At 38.7% G+C, this 16,900-nt stretch overlaps 1 protein-coding gene across 1 annotated transcript; it reads right to left on the minus strand.

Moving 5' to 3' along the window:
• Nucleotides 1-12,161: 12,161 nt before the first annotated feature.
• LOC104249844 (pentatricopeptide repeat-containing protein At2g13420, mitochondrial-like) lies at nt 12,162-14,293 on the minus strand. The gene has a single exon (XM_009806347.2). It carries the CDS (start codon nt 14,261-14,263, stop codon nt 12,671-12,673), a length of 1,593 nt encoding a protein of 530 aa, XP_009804649.1. The 5' UTR covers nt 14,264-14,293; the 3' UTR covers nt 12,162-12,670.
• Between the last annotated feature and the right edge of the window lie 2,607 nt (nt 14,294-16,900).

A 16,900-nucleotide genomic window follows, 5' to 3' on the forward strand; every position in this document is an offset into this window, starting at 1 on the left:
CGTTACGGTAAAATGTGGTTTATAACTGTGTTTTACATATTTTTGTCACTAAGTTTTTTTTCACCTATTTAAGTATTTTGAGTCCAAGACAACATTTTGGTTCCGGACTCCATGCAAAGCGGTTGGCGGCAGTAGAACAATGTCGCGCAAGAGCAATTAGTTAGAACATCAAAAGGATCCCAGAAATCAAGACAAGCTTTCCCAATTTTTCTAGAGAAATGTTTTAGAAAAATCGTTATTCCTTTTCGTCCTTTCATTTTCCTAATAGAATTTCCTTCTCTTCCTTTTACCATTTTCGTTACAACAACACCAAAACAATACCATCCCAGTATATTCTCACATGTGGGGTCTGAAAGGATAGTGTGAACGCTTATCTTATCCCTACCACGTAAAGGTAGAGAGGCTATTTCCAATAAACCCTCAGCTCAGAAAGGTAGGGAGGAGAAGAAGAAGCAAAGGGAGAAAAAAAAGAAGAAAAAATAAAGAAGGAGAGGAGAGAGAAAAGAGGAAGGGGGATAAAAAATTAAGTATAGTCAAACATCTCTATAACAGTCTCGTTTGTTCTGAAATTCTTTGACTGCTATAGTGAAGTGATGTTATAGAGGACATATATTATAGCGCAATATAATATTCGATTCCAAAAAAACTTGACTTTTATAGTAAATTACTACTATATAGGGATGTTAATATAGAGAGGTCTGGTTGTGGTACCAAAATAGTAACAACAGTAGAATACGATAACTGAAACAAATTAAACAACATGATGTAATATAGACATGAGAAATAGGAAAGTACATGCGAGCTACTAGTTCTACTAGTAAGAAAGGAGGAAACTCTCAGCTACCTACTAACTGTCTACCCTAATCCTCCACCTCTGCACTCTCGTATCAAGGCTCATGTCCTTAGTGAGCTGAAGTCGCGTCATATCCTGCCTAATCACCTTTCCCTAGAAATTCTTCGGTCTGCCTCGACCTCTTCTCAAACCCACCATGTTCAACCTCTCACACCTCCTAATAGGAACGTCAATGTTTCTCCTCTTAACATGCCTGAACTATCTCAGCCTCGACTCCCCCATTTTGTCCTCCACGGAGGCCACTCTCACTTTGTCCCGAATAATTTCATTCCTAATCTTATCCCTTCTTCTACATCCGCATATCCATATCAATAAGCTCATTTCTACTACTTTCATCTTCTACACATAGGAGCTCTTGGCTGGCCAACACTCCGCCCCATACAGCAGGATCGGTCGAACCACCACTTTGTAAAATTCGCCCTTAAGTTTTGGCGGCACATTCTTATCACATAGAATACCAGACATAAGCCTCCACTTCATCCATCCCACTCCAATACAGTGTGTGATATCCTCATTGATCTCCCATTAACCTATATAATAAATCCGAGATATTTGAAACTACTTCTCTTGGGGATGACTTGAGTATCTAATTTCACATCCACGTCTGTTTCAAGGGTCCCGTCATTGAATTTTCACTTCAAGTACTATGTCTTGGTCTTTTTCAACTTGAAACCCTTAGACTCCAAGGTCTGTCTCCAAACCTCTAACCTCGTGTTAACCCCACCTCGTGTATCGTCTATCAATACTATATCATCTACAAACAACATGCACCATGGCACCTCCCCTTGGATGTGCCACGTCAGCACATCCATCACTAGGGAAAATAGGAACGGGTTAAGATCTGATCCCTGATGCAGCCCCATCATAACTAGAAAGTGTTCTGAGTCTCCTCCCACAGTCCTCACTCGAGTCTTAGCACCATCGTACATATACTTAATCACCCTAGTGTACGCTACCGGGATGCTGCTAACCTCCATGCACCTCCATAGAACCTCCCTCGGGACTTTGTCGTATGCTTTTTTAAGGTCGATGAATACTATATGCAAGTCTTTCTTACTTTCCCTATATTGCTCCAATAGTTTCCTCACCAAATGGATATCTTCCATCGTTGAATGCCCCGATATAAATCCGAACTGACTTTTGAAAATAGACACGCTCCTCCTCACCCTAGCTTCCACCACCCTCTCCCAAATCTTCATAGTTTGGCTCAACAACTTTATACCCTTTAGTTGTTATAATTTTAGATATCGCCCTTGTTCTTGTACAATGGAACCAACGTTGTAATTTTGGATATCGCCCTTGTTCTTTTATAATGGAACTATCATTTTTCACCTTCATTCTTCGGGCATCCTCTTTGTCTTAAAAATAATATTAAACAACTCAGAAAACCACGCCAAGCTAGCTCAGCCTGCATTTTTCCAAAATTCCATTGAGATCGTCTGGTCCCGTCGCTCTGCCCCTGCTCATCTTATGCATCGCCCTCTCCACCTCTTCTGCCTCAATACTCCTACAATACCCACAATCACGCTGGCTCTCGGAGTGCTCCAACTCACCCATCACGAGGCTTTTATTCCCCTCCTCGTTCAACAATTTATAGAAGTAAGTCTACCATTTTTGTCTAATATGTGCCTTGTCCATCAATACTTATCCATCCTCGTCTTTGATGCACTTCACTTGGTCCAAGTCTCGAGCCTTCCTCTCCCTCACTTTGGCCAACCAAACTAGTTTCTTGTCCCTGCCCTTTCCCCCGAGTTCCTCGTACAGACGTCCAAACGTCGCGATTTTGGCCGCCGTAACTGCTAACTTCGCCTTTTTCTTTGCCTTCTTATATCACTCTCGATATAACCTTTTATCCTCCTCGTTTGTGCTCTCCATAAGCTTCAAGTAAGTTGCTTTCTTGGTATCCACCTTACCTTGGACCTCTCCATTCCACCACTAGTCCCCTCTATGACCCCTAGAATAACCCTTGATGACCCCTAAAATATCTCAAGTAGCTTCCTTAATATAATCCGCTGTCGTGGTCCACATCCTAGTCGCATACCCCTACTCCTCCATGCCCTCCTAGCCAACAGCTTCTCCCACAACTCCTGGGCTTTATCCTTAGTCAAGTTACACCAATTGATCCTAGGTTGCCTACACACCGCCTTTTTCCTCTTACTCCACTTGATCTCAAGGTCCATAACCAGAAACCTATGTGGGGTCGTGAGGTTCTCACTCCGGATGACCTTGCAATCAGTGCATAGACCTTTATCGCATTTCCTACGGAGAAGGTAATCAATCTGGTTCTTGTTCACCGAACTCCGAAAGGTAACCAGGTTACCATTTTCATTGAAGGAAATAAATCCCTACTTATCAAACTAAAAAAACTAGCAAGAAAACATACAAACAGAAATTACTCACAGAGCTTTGCCTTTAGCCAGCCAGTCTTCTCATTTCTTTTCTCTGCAATTGTCAAAGGTTCTTTTTCTCAATGTTCCTTTTATATTCATTTCTCCGTTATAATTTTCTTAAATTTTAAGCATAGTAGTACAAATTTAAGCATTTACTATCATTTATTGGCCCATTTTTACTATTCAATTATTTTAGGAATAGAAAATAAAAAATGAGACCCTAGAAATAAAAATCTATTTCATTCCAGTCAACACGCTCAAAACTCGAAACTGTACAACACATCAATCAAGAAATTAAGCATCCATATTCTTTTCGCATCCCAAGCAAAATTCTTCTCGTCACATCCAAACCACCTATGCATAGTCCTCAATCACATAACACTCATCATATAGCTACCGATCCACTTACTGGGCCATCAATCCCCCTCCTAGGGACACTACCAAGCATATAAGTCCAAAAGCACATACTCACACAACTGAAATCACCAAGCCTAAGCTACGATCTAAAACTGGACTCAAGACCACCAAACTGGCCTATCTCCACAACATAGAGAACACATCTTGCACCTCATCCATGACATCACAAGTTATCGATGCACGGCTGATACCAAGTGATCAACACAATATACAAGTGGATGTAAGGAAATCAAAGTATACGCTTCACGCCGAACAAAGTCACACGATAAGAAAGAAGGATGGGAAGTTTCCTAGATAACTTGTAGCTTCTCGAAGATAGGTATGGACATAATCATACCGATCCGCAAGAGTCTACTAGACACTTGCTCATGACTGGTAGAACCTATGAATCTAGAGCTCTCATACCAACTTGTCACAACCCAAAATCCACCTAGTCGTGATGGAATTTAATCCAACCCGCTAGATAAGCCAAACAAAAGTCAACACAACTCTAATAAAATAATAAGAAATAAATAACTAAAATAACTGAATTTCCATACAATAACCCAATGATTAGTCGTACAAGTCACAACCCACTAAGATTTAGTGTAACGACCTGACCGGTTATTTCATAAGTTACCGCTCTGTTTCCCCCATTTCTGCTTCTTATTGCCTTGTTCAGCTGTATTTTGTGTTATTGGATTGATTGACTTGGGTTCGGAGAGGTTTTGGTAAGGTTTGAGACACTTAGTCTCTTTTGAGTAAGCTTAAGTTGGAAAAGTCAATCGGATATTAACTTATGTGTTAAAGGGCTCGGATGTAAGTTCCGATGGTTCGGATATCTTTGGGAGGTGATTTGGGACTTAGGAGCATGATCGGAATGTGTTTTGAAGGTATGGAGTAGATTTAAGCTTGAATTGGCGAAATTGGAATTTTGGCGTTTTCCGGTTGGTAGGTGAGATTTTGATATAGGGGTCATGATGGAATTCCGGGAGTTGCGGTAGGACCATTGTGTCATTTGGGATGTGTGTGAAAAATTTCAGGTCATTCAGACGTGGTTTGATAGACTTTTTGATCGAAAACGGAATTTGGAAGATTTTGGAATTCTTAGGCTTGAATCCGATGCAAATTTGGTATTTTGATGTTGTTTTGATCATTCCAAAGGTTGGAACAAGTTTGAATGATATTATGGGATAGGTTGGCATATTTGGTTGAGGTTCCGAGATCCTCGGGTGAGTTTCGGGTGGTTAAACAGATCATTTCAAGTTGGGAAAAATTGCAGAAAATCTGCTGTGAGTGTTGCAGACTTTTGGCCTTCGTGTTCGCGAGGGAGGTCCCGCGTTCACGAAGGGTTGGGGTCATTGATATACGCTTTCGCGAGAGGGAAGCCGCATTCGCGATGGGTCGTGAAGCTGAGTCTTCACGTTCGCGAAGAAGGAAAAAGTGGTCAACTCAAATTTGTGCTTCGCGAACGCGAGGCGTTGACCACGTTCGCGATGAAGGATTTTTAAGTGCTGGGCAGAATGTTTTAAAAGACCTATTTCGCGATTTTTAGCCTAAGTTCCTCCATTTTTGGGCGATTTTGAAGCTTTTTGAAGGGGATTGAAGAAGGAATCAAAGGGGAACACTTGGAGGTAAGATTTATGGATTTAATACTCAATCCTAATATGTTTTCTACCTAATTAATCATGAAATTTATGGAATTTAAGCCTAAATATTGAAGAACTAGGGCTTGTAATTGGAGACTTAGAATTTGGGATTTGAGGGGCTGTTTATGGTTGGATTTGGGTGCTTTTGATATGAATGAACTCGGGGAGTGATAAGGAGTCTATTAATGTAATTTTTATCGGATTCCGAGACGTGGGTCCAGGGTCGGGTTTGGCCAATTTCGAGATTTGTGTTGTAATTTGATTTCTTTCGAGTGGGCTTTGTTCCCTTAGCATATTTTGATTGTTTTACAGTGATTTTGGTTAGATTTGGAGCATCCGGAGGCCGATTTGAGAGGCAAAGGCATCGCGGGCTAGAGTTTGGATCGGATAGAGGTGAGTAATGATTGTAAATGTTGTCCTGAGGGTATGAAACCCCGGATTTCACATCGTTGTGCTATATTGAGGTGACGCACACGCTAGATGAAGAGCGTAGGGTCGTGCACCATTGGGGATTGTGACTTAGTCCATCCCATATGACTGTTTTACTGCGTATTTGATTGAAAATTGTTTGTTATCATCATGTTTTGGGCTGAATGCCATATTTGGGCCTCGTGCCAACTATTTTGGACCCTTAGGGGATTTTTACTACTATTCCTCACTGTTTTGACTTTATACTTGTAATCAGTCATGCTATATTTTACTGTTTTCATAACTCAGCCATGTTTACTCTATTTTGACAAGTTAAATGATAATTTGGGCTGAGCATCATATTTTATAGTGCCCGAGTTGCTTTTAGAGATTCCTGACTAAGTAGGGCCGAGGGCCTGTGTTGTGAGGTTATTATAAGATCGGGCTGCACGTCGCAGTAGTGTTGTACTGATTTATGATTATAAGGCTGAGGGCCTGAGTTGTTATGCCACGAGGTGGCTTGATATGAGGCCGAGAGCATATCGATTATGCCACGTGATGGATTAATATTGCGCTTGGGCCATAAGAGGCCCCTCCTGGAGTCTGTACACCCCCAGTGAGCGCGGGTACCCAGTGTGATATGTGATATAGCCCGAGGGGCTGATGTTGTTCCATATTATTGCCCGAGGGGCTGACATGAGTGATTGTGAGATAGCCCGAGGGGATGAGTCCGTTGGTACTTTGCCCGAGGGGCTAGTTTTATATGTTTATCTTTTCTCACTGCTTTTTGTTCACTCATTTAACTGTTAAAAGATGTTTTGAAGAAGCTTATACTGAACTAAGGTGTTTTACAAGTTTTTCACTGTTTTATTGCATTATATTGGTTTTACACTGCCGTTTTGTAGAATTTTGCTGTGTTTTACGTGTTTTCTTATCTCTGAGCTGTTTTTACTTTTATTACTCACTGAGTTGGAGTACTCACATTACTCCCTGCACCCTGTGTGCAGATTTAGGAGCCTCGAGTCCCGCTAGCGAGTGCTGATTGCTTCCAGTAGGCGGTTCGGAGTTCACTAGGTAGTTGTTCGGCGTTCGCAGCCCAGTGGTTCTCCCTCTTATCTTACTTTCCGTCTATTAAATCTGTAATAGACTGTGTAGCACTTTTTTTCCAAACTCTTAGTCGGATTATTAGATGCTTATGACTGGTGACACCCCGATGTTGGGCTGTGTTTATTTCTGCACTTCTTCTATTTCATTGTATTTTGGGGTTTATCACTTGTTAATGACTTAATTATGAATTATTATAATTGTTAATTGGATTGGGGATTTTGTGTCAGCTAGCCTTATCTTCACGAGAGGCGCTATCACAACCGGGTCCGGATTTAGGGTCGTGACATTTAGATTTACAAAGCTGGTATGAAATAAATTCAACATATGTTCGCAATATACATAACTGAGTACGAATCTAAAACTACCAAGGATAAGTGGTAGCTATATTCAGAAATTAGGTACATCTTCAATGCCATCTCTCGTCATCCACAGCATCTCAGCTCCAAGATCTGCACGCAAGGTGTAGAAGTGTAGTATGAGTACAATCGATCACATGTACTCAACAAGTATCATAACTAACCTCGACGTGGTAATAGTGGAATGAATTATAAATGATATTCACTAATAAACTATTCAATTCATATATCTCAGAAGTACACAACAAAAATGTTATCGGGCCATAAATCATAGATAAAGCCTCATCGGTGCCCAAAGATAACGTAACATATATTTTTAAGGTAACAATCCAGCATTTAGAGAAGATATGCATGATTAAACAAGTCAAGTCACATGGATACACATATAGCGAAGATATGTATCGTGTCTCATCTCATCAAGTAAGGTGGCATATAAAGAAGATATGCATAAAAGCATGCATACATTCTGGAGTAGCAACTAGAGAAAAGATGCAGCAAAAATCATGTATACACCCAAGTTAATTGCAAGTTGAGAAGAAATGTGATAATAAAACAAAGACTAGACACTTTCCCTCGGAAATACAATAATCGACCCAAACAACTGATAAGCTCTTTCCAAAGCCCACATCAATCAGAAAACCGTCGGTTTCTTACAATCCGCGTGTACACCATCAAGAGAGAAACATGAAAGGGTGACCCTAGGGGGATAGATCCATATCCGATGAAAGTTCCTGGATCGTGTAAAATAATAATAGTACCAAAGACAACACCTTCTATCAAAAATGGAAAATTAGCTATAGAGACACGCTGCACGGACAACTCACATGCCAATAATATCAATATCTCGAAAATGCACAGCGTGGTCACGTGCTAACAATCACAATCCGCATGACGTGGTCACGTGCTAACAATCACAATCTGCACAACGTGATCACGTGCTAACAATCACAATCCGCACGGTATGGTCACATGCAAACAATCTCAATATGTCGTGGTCACGTGCTAACAGTCACAATCTGCACGGCGTGGTCACGTGCTAACAGTCACAATCTGCACGGTGTGGTCACGTGCTAACAATTACACTCTGCACCATGTGGTCACATGATGACAATCACAATCTGCACAGCGTAGTTACGTGCTACCAGTCCAATCCATATTACACAGAAAGCAGATATACAAGTTTACATGTGCATGATCAACGACTATCAAATTTCATATTCTCGGACTGGTATAAGTTACATGCTAAAGTGTATGCATGTACAAAGTGTGCTATCATAGCTCAATCAGGCAATTACATCACAAAAATAGTAATTATTGAGTTCAATTAGGAGATTAACCTCTATAAAACTCAAACATGGTTCAAATAGCTGACAAATATAAGAACTATCACAGTATGAAGCTTAGCAATCAATTACAGGCATATCATAACCTAAGCATTACCCCAAGCATTAATAACACCCTGGTGCACTCACATGGACTCAACCCTTCACATGTGCACCACCTATAGCACGTAGCTATCACAAATAACACCATCCTGCACGAATCGACCTCTGAACACCTCGAATCTAGCCAAAAGCATTCAAAAATATCAAATAATACCATAGGAACCAAACCCAAACAATAAAGGTCGATTCTTTAACCAAATACTCAAAGTCAACAAAAAAGGTCAGCCCGGACCCCCACCTCGAAACCCGATAAAACTCACAAACTCCAAAACCCTCATTCAAATATGAGTCCAACCATACTAGTTTCATCCAAATCTGACTCCAAAATGATACTCAAAACCTAATTATTCACCTTAGAAAAGTTTTGAGAAAAACCCTCAATTTCTCTTTTAGATTTATCAATCAAATGCCAAAATCAAAGGTGGAATCATGAATAATAATCAAAACCGAGTCAAGAACACATACCCCAATCCATGTAGTAAAAATTTCCTCAAAACATGCCCAGATTCGAGCTCCCAATCTCAAAATATGACAAAATGAACTCAAATTTCAAAAATATAAACTTCGCGATAGCGAGACCCACTTCGCGATCACGATGCACAAAATGAACACTGCTAGAAACACCCTACGCGTTCGCATCCCTAATCTCGCGAATGTGGTGATCCCAAATACCAAACCTCTACGAACGCATCCCTTCTAATGAGAACGCAAAGAAAACATCCCCTAGCCCCCATGATAAACTGCGACTGCGAACTATCTCTGCGAACGTGATGGTCAAACCACTCAATCTCCGCGAATGCGATCCTCCAGTCGCGAACACGAAAAGGAACAACACCCAACTCCAACTTACTCATTGTGATCGGTTCTTCCTCTTGCGACCACGTAGAAGGAAAGCATAAGTAGAAGATTAGAGAAAAACTAGCAATGAAACTATGAGAGAAAATAGTCCGAGACCACCCGGAAACTCACCCGAGCCCCTCGGGACCCCGTTCGAACATACTAACAAGCCCCAAAATATAATGCAGACCTACTCGAGGCCTCAAATCACATATAACAATATCAAACCACGAATTGCACCTTAAATAAAGCTTAATGAGCTATTTCAAAATTTCAAATTCCAAACATAAGTCGAACACGTATAAACAACTCAGAATCGCCTCAAATTTTGCACACAAGTTCCAAATGACATAATGAATCTATCCTAAGTTTGAAAATAACAACCTAAACCTGACAACATCGAAGTCAACTCCGGTCTAACCTATGAACTTTCCAAACCTTCAAATTACTGACTTTCGCCAATTAGAGCCAAACCCTTCTAGGAACATCCAAATACAAATCCGTACATACGGTCAAGTCCAAAATTACCATCCGAAACTAACGGAACTATCAAAACTTTAATCCAAGGTAAATTACACAAAAGTCCAACTTGGTCAACTCTTTCAACTTAATGTTTCTAAAATGAGAATCGTTTTTTCCAAATCAATCACCGACCACTCGAAAACCAAAACCGACCATACACACAAGTCATAATACATCAAATGAAGTTATTCAAGATCTCAAAACACGGAACGAAATGTTGATGCTCAAAACAACTGGTCAGATTGATGCAAAGAAACGAACAACATTTCGCTAAGGACCTTCGTGCCCTTGTTCTTTTTTATGTTGTTACTTACTTCCTTTTTAAATTTTTATTTGTTTATTTAACAAACACTCCTAGACCTTATTACATTGGGTGTAAAATCCGATGAATGTAAGTTCTTACCATCAAAAGCTTACCTAATAAATGACTTGATTATGTTAAACATTTCTCAAATTAAAAAGTATTACTAAATTGTGATCTTCTGAATAAGTTTTTGAAGTTTCTTTAAATGTTTATATAAATAAATTTAACTGCCAAAATGTAGTTCTCCGGTTATGTACTTTTGTATGTCCAAATATAGTTCATTTATTTTGTGCATTTATAATGATATAGTAAAAGATAATTATATTTCAAACCAAATTGCCGGATCTTGGGAGCCTTACCTTCATTCTCATGGTTTAACCACTTGATGAAAAATTGAGGGAGCTCTTCTGTAGGAAATTGAGAGCAAGAATTTCAATAATAATATTGCTTCAATATTATTTGTGAGTAGATACACGAATTGGCTTGAGTCGTGCTGAGCACTGTCCTAAAAAACTATTTCAGCAATATGAAATATTTTTCCAGAATTAAACAAGCTCATCTCTATTTATTTAAAGGATACAAGAATCAGCAAAACTATTAAATTACAAACCCAACTATTTAAAAGAGGAAACAAACAAAGTAGACTATAAATATTTTAAGGAGGAAAGAAAAGGAAGCTGAGAGGTTTGAAAGAGGCAAAGTAAAATGTGTTGATACTGGATGACTATTTTGAAGGCCTATTTATAGGTTAATTGAGAAGTTTAGAGCATGCCAAGTGTTTTGAACTTCCCATACAAATTCCCAAGTGAATGGACATTTGTCAACTTTTTGAAAATATCACTAACATCTTCACCTTCAAATTCAAACACACGAGTGTAAAGTGCACCATAAAGAAGGCTGTTTATGCCCCACTACGCAATCTTCCCTCTGCCGGTTGTTGATATTAATTTATCAATTGCTCAAGCATACAGGACATTTGGACAGTTATCTGTAGAAGCTATATCACATTGTTGAAGGTGGGATAATGTTTTTGAAGAAAATATAACACGTCATGCCAAACCCTTAGGCGAGATAGGTTATGTTGTAAGCTAACTATTGATTTAAGAATCGTAATTCAAAATCTTGAATCCATGTGCGATTGTAAGTGAATATTGAGGATTATCTACGTAAGCTGTGGTTATATGTTTGAATATTCTCTTGGTTCCAAGTGATTGCTGAACATGTGGATGTTACCACCATACATTCAGCCCTGTACTTTGTTAGATAATTGTGGACATTTTGTTTAGTGCCAATATATTGCTTAGTGTGCACATGATATTTTCCTTTGCTTTGTATTGTTATTATATATTTATCTTCAGGTGAAGCTTGCTTTTGCTAATCCTTAGCTTTTTCTCCAACACCTTGGTGCAACACTAGATCCTATCAATCAATTACAACAGTAATTTTCAATTTTTTCCCTCAAGTTATTTGATATAATTATCTAGTAACAGTAAACTGTGTCTACCAATGATTGGCCTATGTGACATCTAAAATTAAGAGAATTGGATAGACGGTCTAAGATAAAAATGCAGAGGAGAATGTTAGGATTTTGATAGAGTAATAAGCCTTAATTTTAATTGAATACGATTAGCATACCGTCTGTCTATTCGTATAATTTTACAAGGTGTCGGATTTGGTAACGTTTGCAGCAATCCAACCGTGTCAAACTACACTATGTATTTTACAATTATATAAAGATCTTTCAAGTTAATATAGAGCAGTCAATGATAAATAAAAGAAAAAGCATTTAACTTGATTTCCCGTAGGCTGCTGCTAATAAAACTAGTGTATCTATTAGGTATTGATTTTATAAATAAACATTTATGTCTATGCAAGAAAATATTTCAACAATCATTGAAAATATTAGGGATAATATAGTAAGATTAAGTCATGGCCTACTGAGTTTTCAAGTCAGCAATTACAATCTATCTCCTTACCAAAGCAGCAAACTACCAACTTCTCTGGATGGTCCAGCAGTTTTTTTATATTCATTCTCCATGATAGATTTTATTGACCTGTTCAGGTTTGTGACATAATCCTAAGAATGACAGAATGTTTGCTACGTATGTGCTCTTGAGGTCTCCTACATCATCAATTACAAGGATCATCCGTGGTTGCATGTGATCCATTGTTGCAGCTTTTACACCTTCAGCTTAACAACCATCAAACAGTCAATCCAGATGGAGTAACCACTTCCGGGGACATTAAATTAACAAACTCATGCCAAATACAGCATAAGTTTAAAATGTGTCTGGACGGTGTGGCCTAGCGGTTGAAAACCACGGAAACCAAAGTTCAAATTCCAGCAAAGACGAAACCTAGATGATTTAGTCAACCTTGTACTCCTTTCAAGACTTCACCAGATCACCTTCTATAAGGCTTTAGGTGATAATTTTCAAACTCTGAACCAAAAGTAATTGATTCCTCATCAAGCCTTTTCTTTAACCTTCTCCACGTTCTCAACATATTGGATTGTATTAAGCCTCTATAAAGTGTCTCAAAGGTTACCTTATGTGGCAGATATCCTTTTTCTATCATTTCCATAAAGAATTCGCAGGCCGTTTTCCATTTTTGTTTCTCGCAAAATCCATGAACCAACAATGTATATGAGTCCAAATCAGGCCCTGCTCCAGAAGCCTTCATATCTTCCCAAATATCTCTGGCCAGCCCTATTCGACCCAATTTCAATAACATCCCCAACAATATATTATACGTACTCACGTTAGGTGGATAGAGGGAACCCTGCCTCATCTTCTCGTATAACCTCAATGCACCATTGACATCCTTTCTCCCTTTGTACTCTTTAAAGAAGCAATTGTAAGTTGCGGATGTGGGAGTCACCCCATTAGAAACCATTAGCTCGAGTAAAAGCTCAGCGTCTTCAATCCTACCACAAGAGCAGAGGCACTTGATGACTGAGCTATATGTCACAATATTCGGGCATATCCCTTTGCGCCTCATAATCCTTAATTTATCAAGTAATAACTCCGGCTTATGAGCCCGGCTATAGACATGAAGGAGTACAGAATAGCTGGTCACATCCGGTTCCACACCTCGTTCAGTCATTTCATCAAACAGCTTCTCTGCTTCCCTAATTACCTTCTCAAACCTTTCCTCGGGATGCAAACTCGCTCTCCTGCAAATCCCATTCAACAACACATTGTAACTCACCACGTTCGGATCAATTCCCTTCTCCAACATCTCCCCTAGAAACCTCCTAGCCATGTCTATATTCTTCACCTTACACCAACCATATATTAGAATGGTATAAATCTTACGATTGAGCTCCAATCTCCACTTCTCCTTATTGAACACTTCAGTAGCCACTTTAACATATCCATATTTACAAAGGGTATCAAGAAGATAACAAAAATACGACTTCCACACTTGCTCTTCACTTTCTTCATCCATAAATATATGCATTTCACTGAATGCCCGAATGGCTTGACGGGTCAAACCAGCAGAAATAAGCCTACGGATCAACAAATAGAAAGTAGTGAAGTTGGGTTTAATGCACTTCTGGTCCATTTGGATAATAAGCTGCCACGCAACATCGAACTGGTGGACTTTGCATAGAATGTCGATGAGGAGATTAAAAGTGGTGGAGTCGAGGGAGCAACTGGGATGGGACTGGGAATACTGGAAGAAGGAGAGGGCAATTTTGGAAGAGTGTTTTAGGCGGAGGAGGGTTTGATGGACAAGGAAAGGGGTGAGAGAAATGCCGTGGAGCTGAATAGAGGATTCCATGGCGTGAAATGGGTTGTGGTGTTGGAGGAGCACTTGGGAAATCAAGTCGGCGTCGTTTGAGGGTTCCAGTTGCGGCAGTGAGGGCCTTGGATCGACTGGCTCGAGGTGCTGGAGTTCTGAAGAACACAAGAAGCGGAGGAAATGGAGAGAAGTGAAGAGGGTTTTGGTTTTGGGGAAGAAGAGACAACGGGAACCCAATCGGACAAGCATTTCGAACAGGAAGATAGCATAAACCCTGAAATGGACCACTCACACAGAGAGTCCATGGTTCTAATTTATGCTCCCCATATACACCTCTCCTTTTTTTTTTGGCAGAATTAACTCAAATAGCCGCTCACCCAATTACTTAAATTAAAAATAGCCGGTGAAGGTATAATATATGCATAAGATATATATTATATGTGTATAATTGTGTATAATCAATGTATAACCCATATATAATCTATGTATATGGCTAGAAAAGATAAATAGTACTAATGAATATGACCGGCTACTTGCGTAAAGATCCCTTTTTTCCTTCCCTGGTATTAGTATTAGGTAGTCCATTAATTCAGATCCAACCCCGATAACTTTATGCGGTAAAATTGGTTAGTGACAGTTGGACAAATGAGGAAGTGACACTTGGAACTGAAGATAGGTAAGATGTGAATCAGCAAGTAGTTGGTACCGGATGCGAGCATGAGACTGGTGTTGAGTGAATTCTGGAGACATGGTAAACAATAACAAAGATTTGAAGAGTTGATATTGGATAGCATTCACTGAGCAGCCGTTACATATAATATTTGCATTTAAAGCCAACCGTTCTGTTTCATTATCATTCAAGAGGAGCTTGATTTGGGGATTTGTCTTCCTAAATAGAGCTATAAATAGGACTCGTCATAAGGCTTGGTAGAATCGTACATGTCCATGTGGAGCTCGATAAAACCCAACTGATTAGTGATTGCACAATAAGTGTCGTACATGGCCGACTATAGCGCGACTTGGTAGAATAAAATAGGTACATATATATATATATTGCATGCTAGACTCATGAAATTACATTCTGAACCTTTCAGAGTGACATAAGGTCGGTATCCTCCATATATGTTATTAGAGCTAACTCGAAATCATGAATCTTATAAGAATCAGGAAATACCAACAACATTTGATAACATAAGAATAAGGGAAGCAACATTAACATCAATCATTCCATAAGAATGGAAACTAGGTACTGCTAGCTTCTTAGAGTGGAGTATCTTTGGAAGCTCGTGCGATTACATTACGTATAACTGGAGTCATGCAAAAGAAAGAAAAGGATAGCATCACATATCTTGTATATGTCGCCCAATCTCAAGTTATGCAAATGTCACTGCTCCTTAGTCTACAATAAGAGAAATAATACAATCGTTATCGTGTAAGCGTCGTAAATACTACATATCGACCACAACCTATTTCACGATAAAACGGGCAGCATTTCCGCTATTTATGACTTCCCACAAGTTATAAAAATCACTAAGCAGCCCAAACAACATCAATAATAATCATATTATGCCTCCCAAACAGTACAACAATCAACAACAACAACATACATACGATTTCATAAAATTTGACATCACCTATTGTTGATATCCAATTTTGCCCTCATATTTTTTTAAATAGTATATATACTTTCAAAGTATTATTTTTCATCATTACTTAATTTATAAGAGTTATACAAGTATTTTCTATAGTTTTTCATAATTTTTTTAAAGTTTTAAAATTGATTTTCTTGCATTTAAATTACTTGAATATGCATTAATTACCCCTTAAATTATTTTGTGATGATTTAATCATCCAAATCTATTATTTGCATCCACATATATGTTTCATAATATTTTTACTTCATTTCATATAGTTATATTGGTATTTTTAAGCTATTTACATAATTTTGCAATAATAGCCTATATGCTATGTATAATTACAATTACTACATTATTCATGCTAGATTAGCATTTTTATATTTTTATAATGTTAAATTATTATTTTCAATTAATTTATTAGATAAGTAATATTTTATTATTTATTAATTATTTTATTTAAATAATTTCGCATATTTAAAATATAGCTCAAATTATACCAATTTTTCGGACCACATTAGTGGCCCAAACTCCTCAAGTCCCTAGCTCAAGCCCTTTAATCTTAACCCGGTCAGTACCCGTTTAAACAACCTGCCCCACTTCTCTTCTAATCCTAGCCGTTAATCTCAAATGATCAACGACCCACAACCATTCTCCCATTTTTAATTACCCGCCCCAACCCTAATCCTCACATTTCACACTGCCTAGCCGCCCCTAAATGCTCTCCTCTCCTCTCGCACTAAAACCTAGCTACCTTACCCCAAATCCTAGCCTATACCCAAGAGAATATGTAGATCTTCTTTATTTCCTTTCCTTTTGCTATACTCACAACGCTTCTTTCCCGTTTTCTTAATATTACTCGTTTGGTACTGAGTTATTTATGGAAGCTCATCAACATGCGTTCGTTCAACTTTGATTCTGTATTATTGCCATGTTCTTGACTTGATACACTCACTACCAGGCCCTACGAGTCCAATTCAGTGAGATTTTACTATTTTTTGTTCTTCATTTTAAACTAGGGTTTGCTGGATTCCTCCTAAATTGATTCTAATCGATTTTGCATGTTATTCTTTCCTTATTTGTGTTTAATCGACTGTTTTCCTTGTTTGGGTACTTAATTTTGCTACTATATAAACCTCTCCCCAATTTTCCCTTTGGATAGACTTTAATCACCTTAAGAACTATTCTCTCGTACTCACACTCACTCGATACTATTCTGAATCTATTGTTCTTGGCTGGCTAAAAGCCAAGG

Source organism: Nicotiana sylvestris, chromosome 11 (genome assembly GCF_000393655.2).
Source record: "Nicotiana sylvestris chromosome 11, ASM39365v2, whole genome shotgun sequence".
NCBI classification, from domain to species: domain Eukaryota; kingdom Viridiplantae; phylum Streptophyta; class Magnoliopsida; order Solanales; family Solanaceae; genus Nicotiana; species Nicotiana sylvestris.

What these genes read in the sequence shown, in the direction of transcription:
- LOC104249844 (XM_009806347.2), bottom strand. Translation starts at nt 14,263, where the DNA reads ATGCTTGTCCGATTGGGTTCCCGTTGTCTCTTCTTCCCCAAAACCAAA.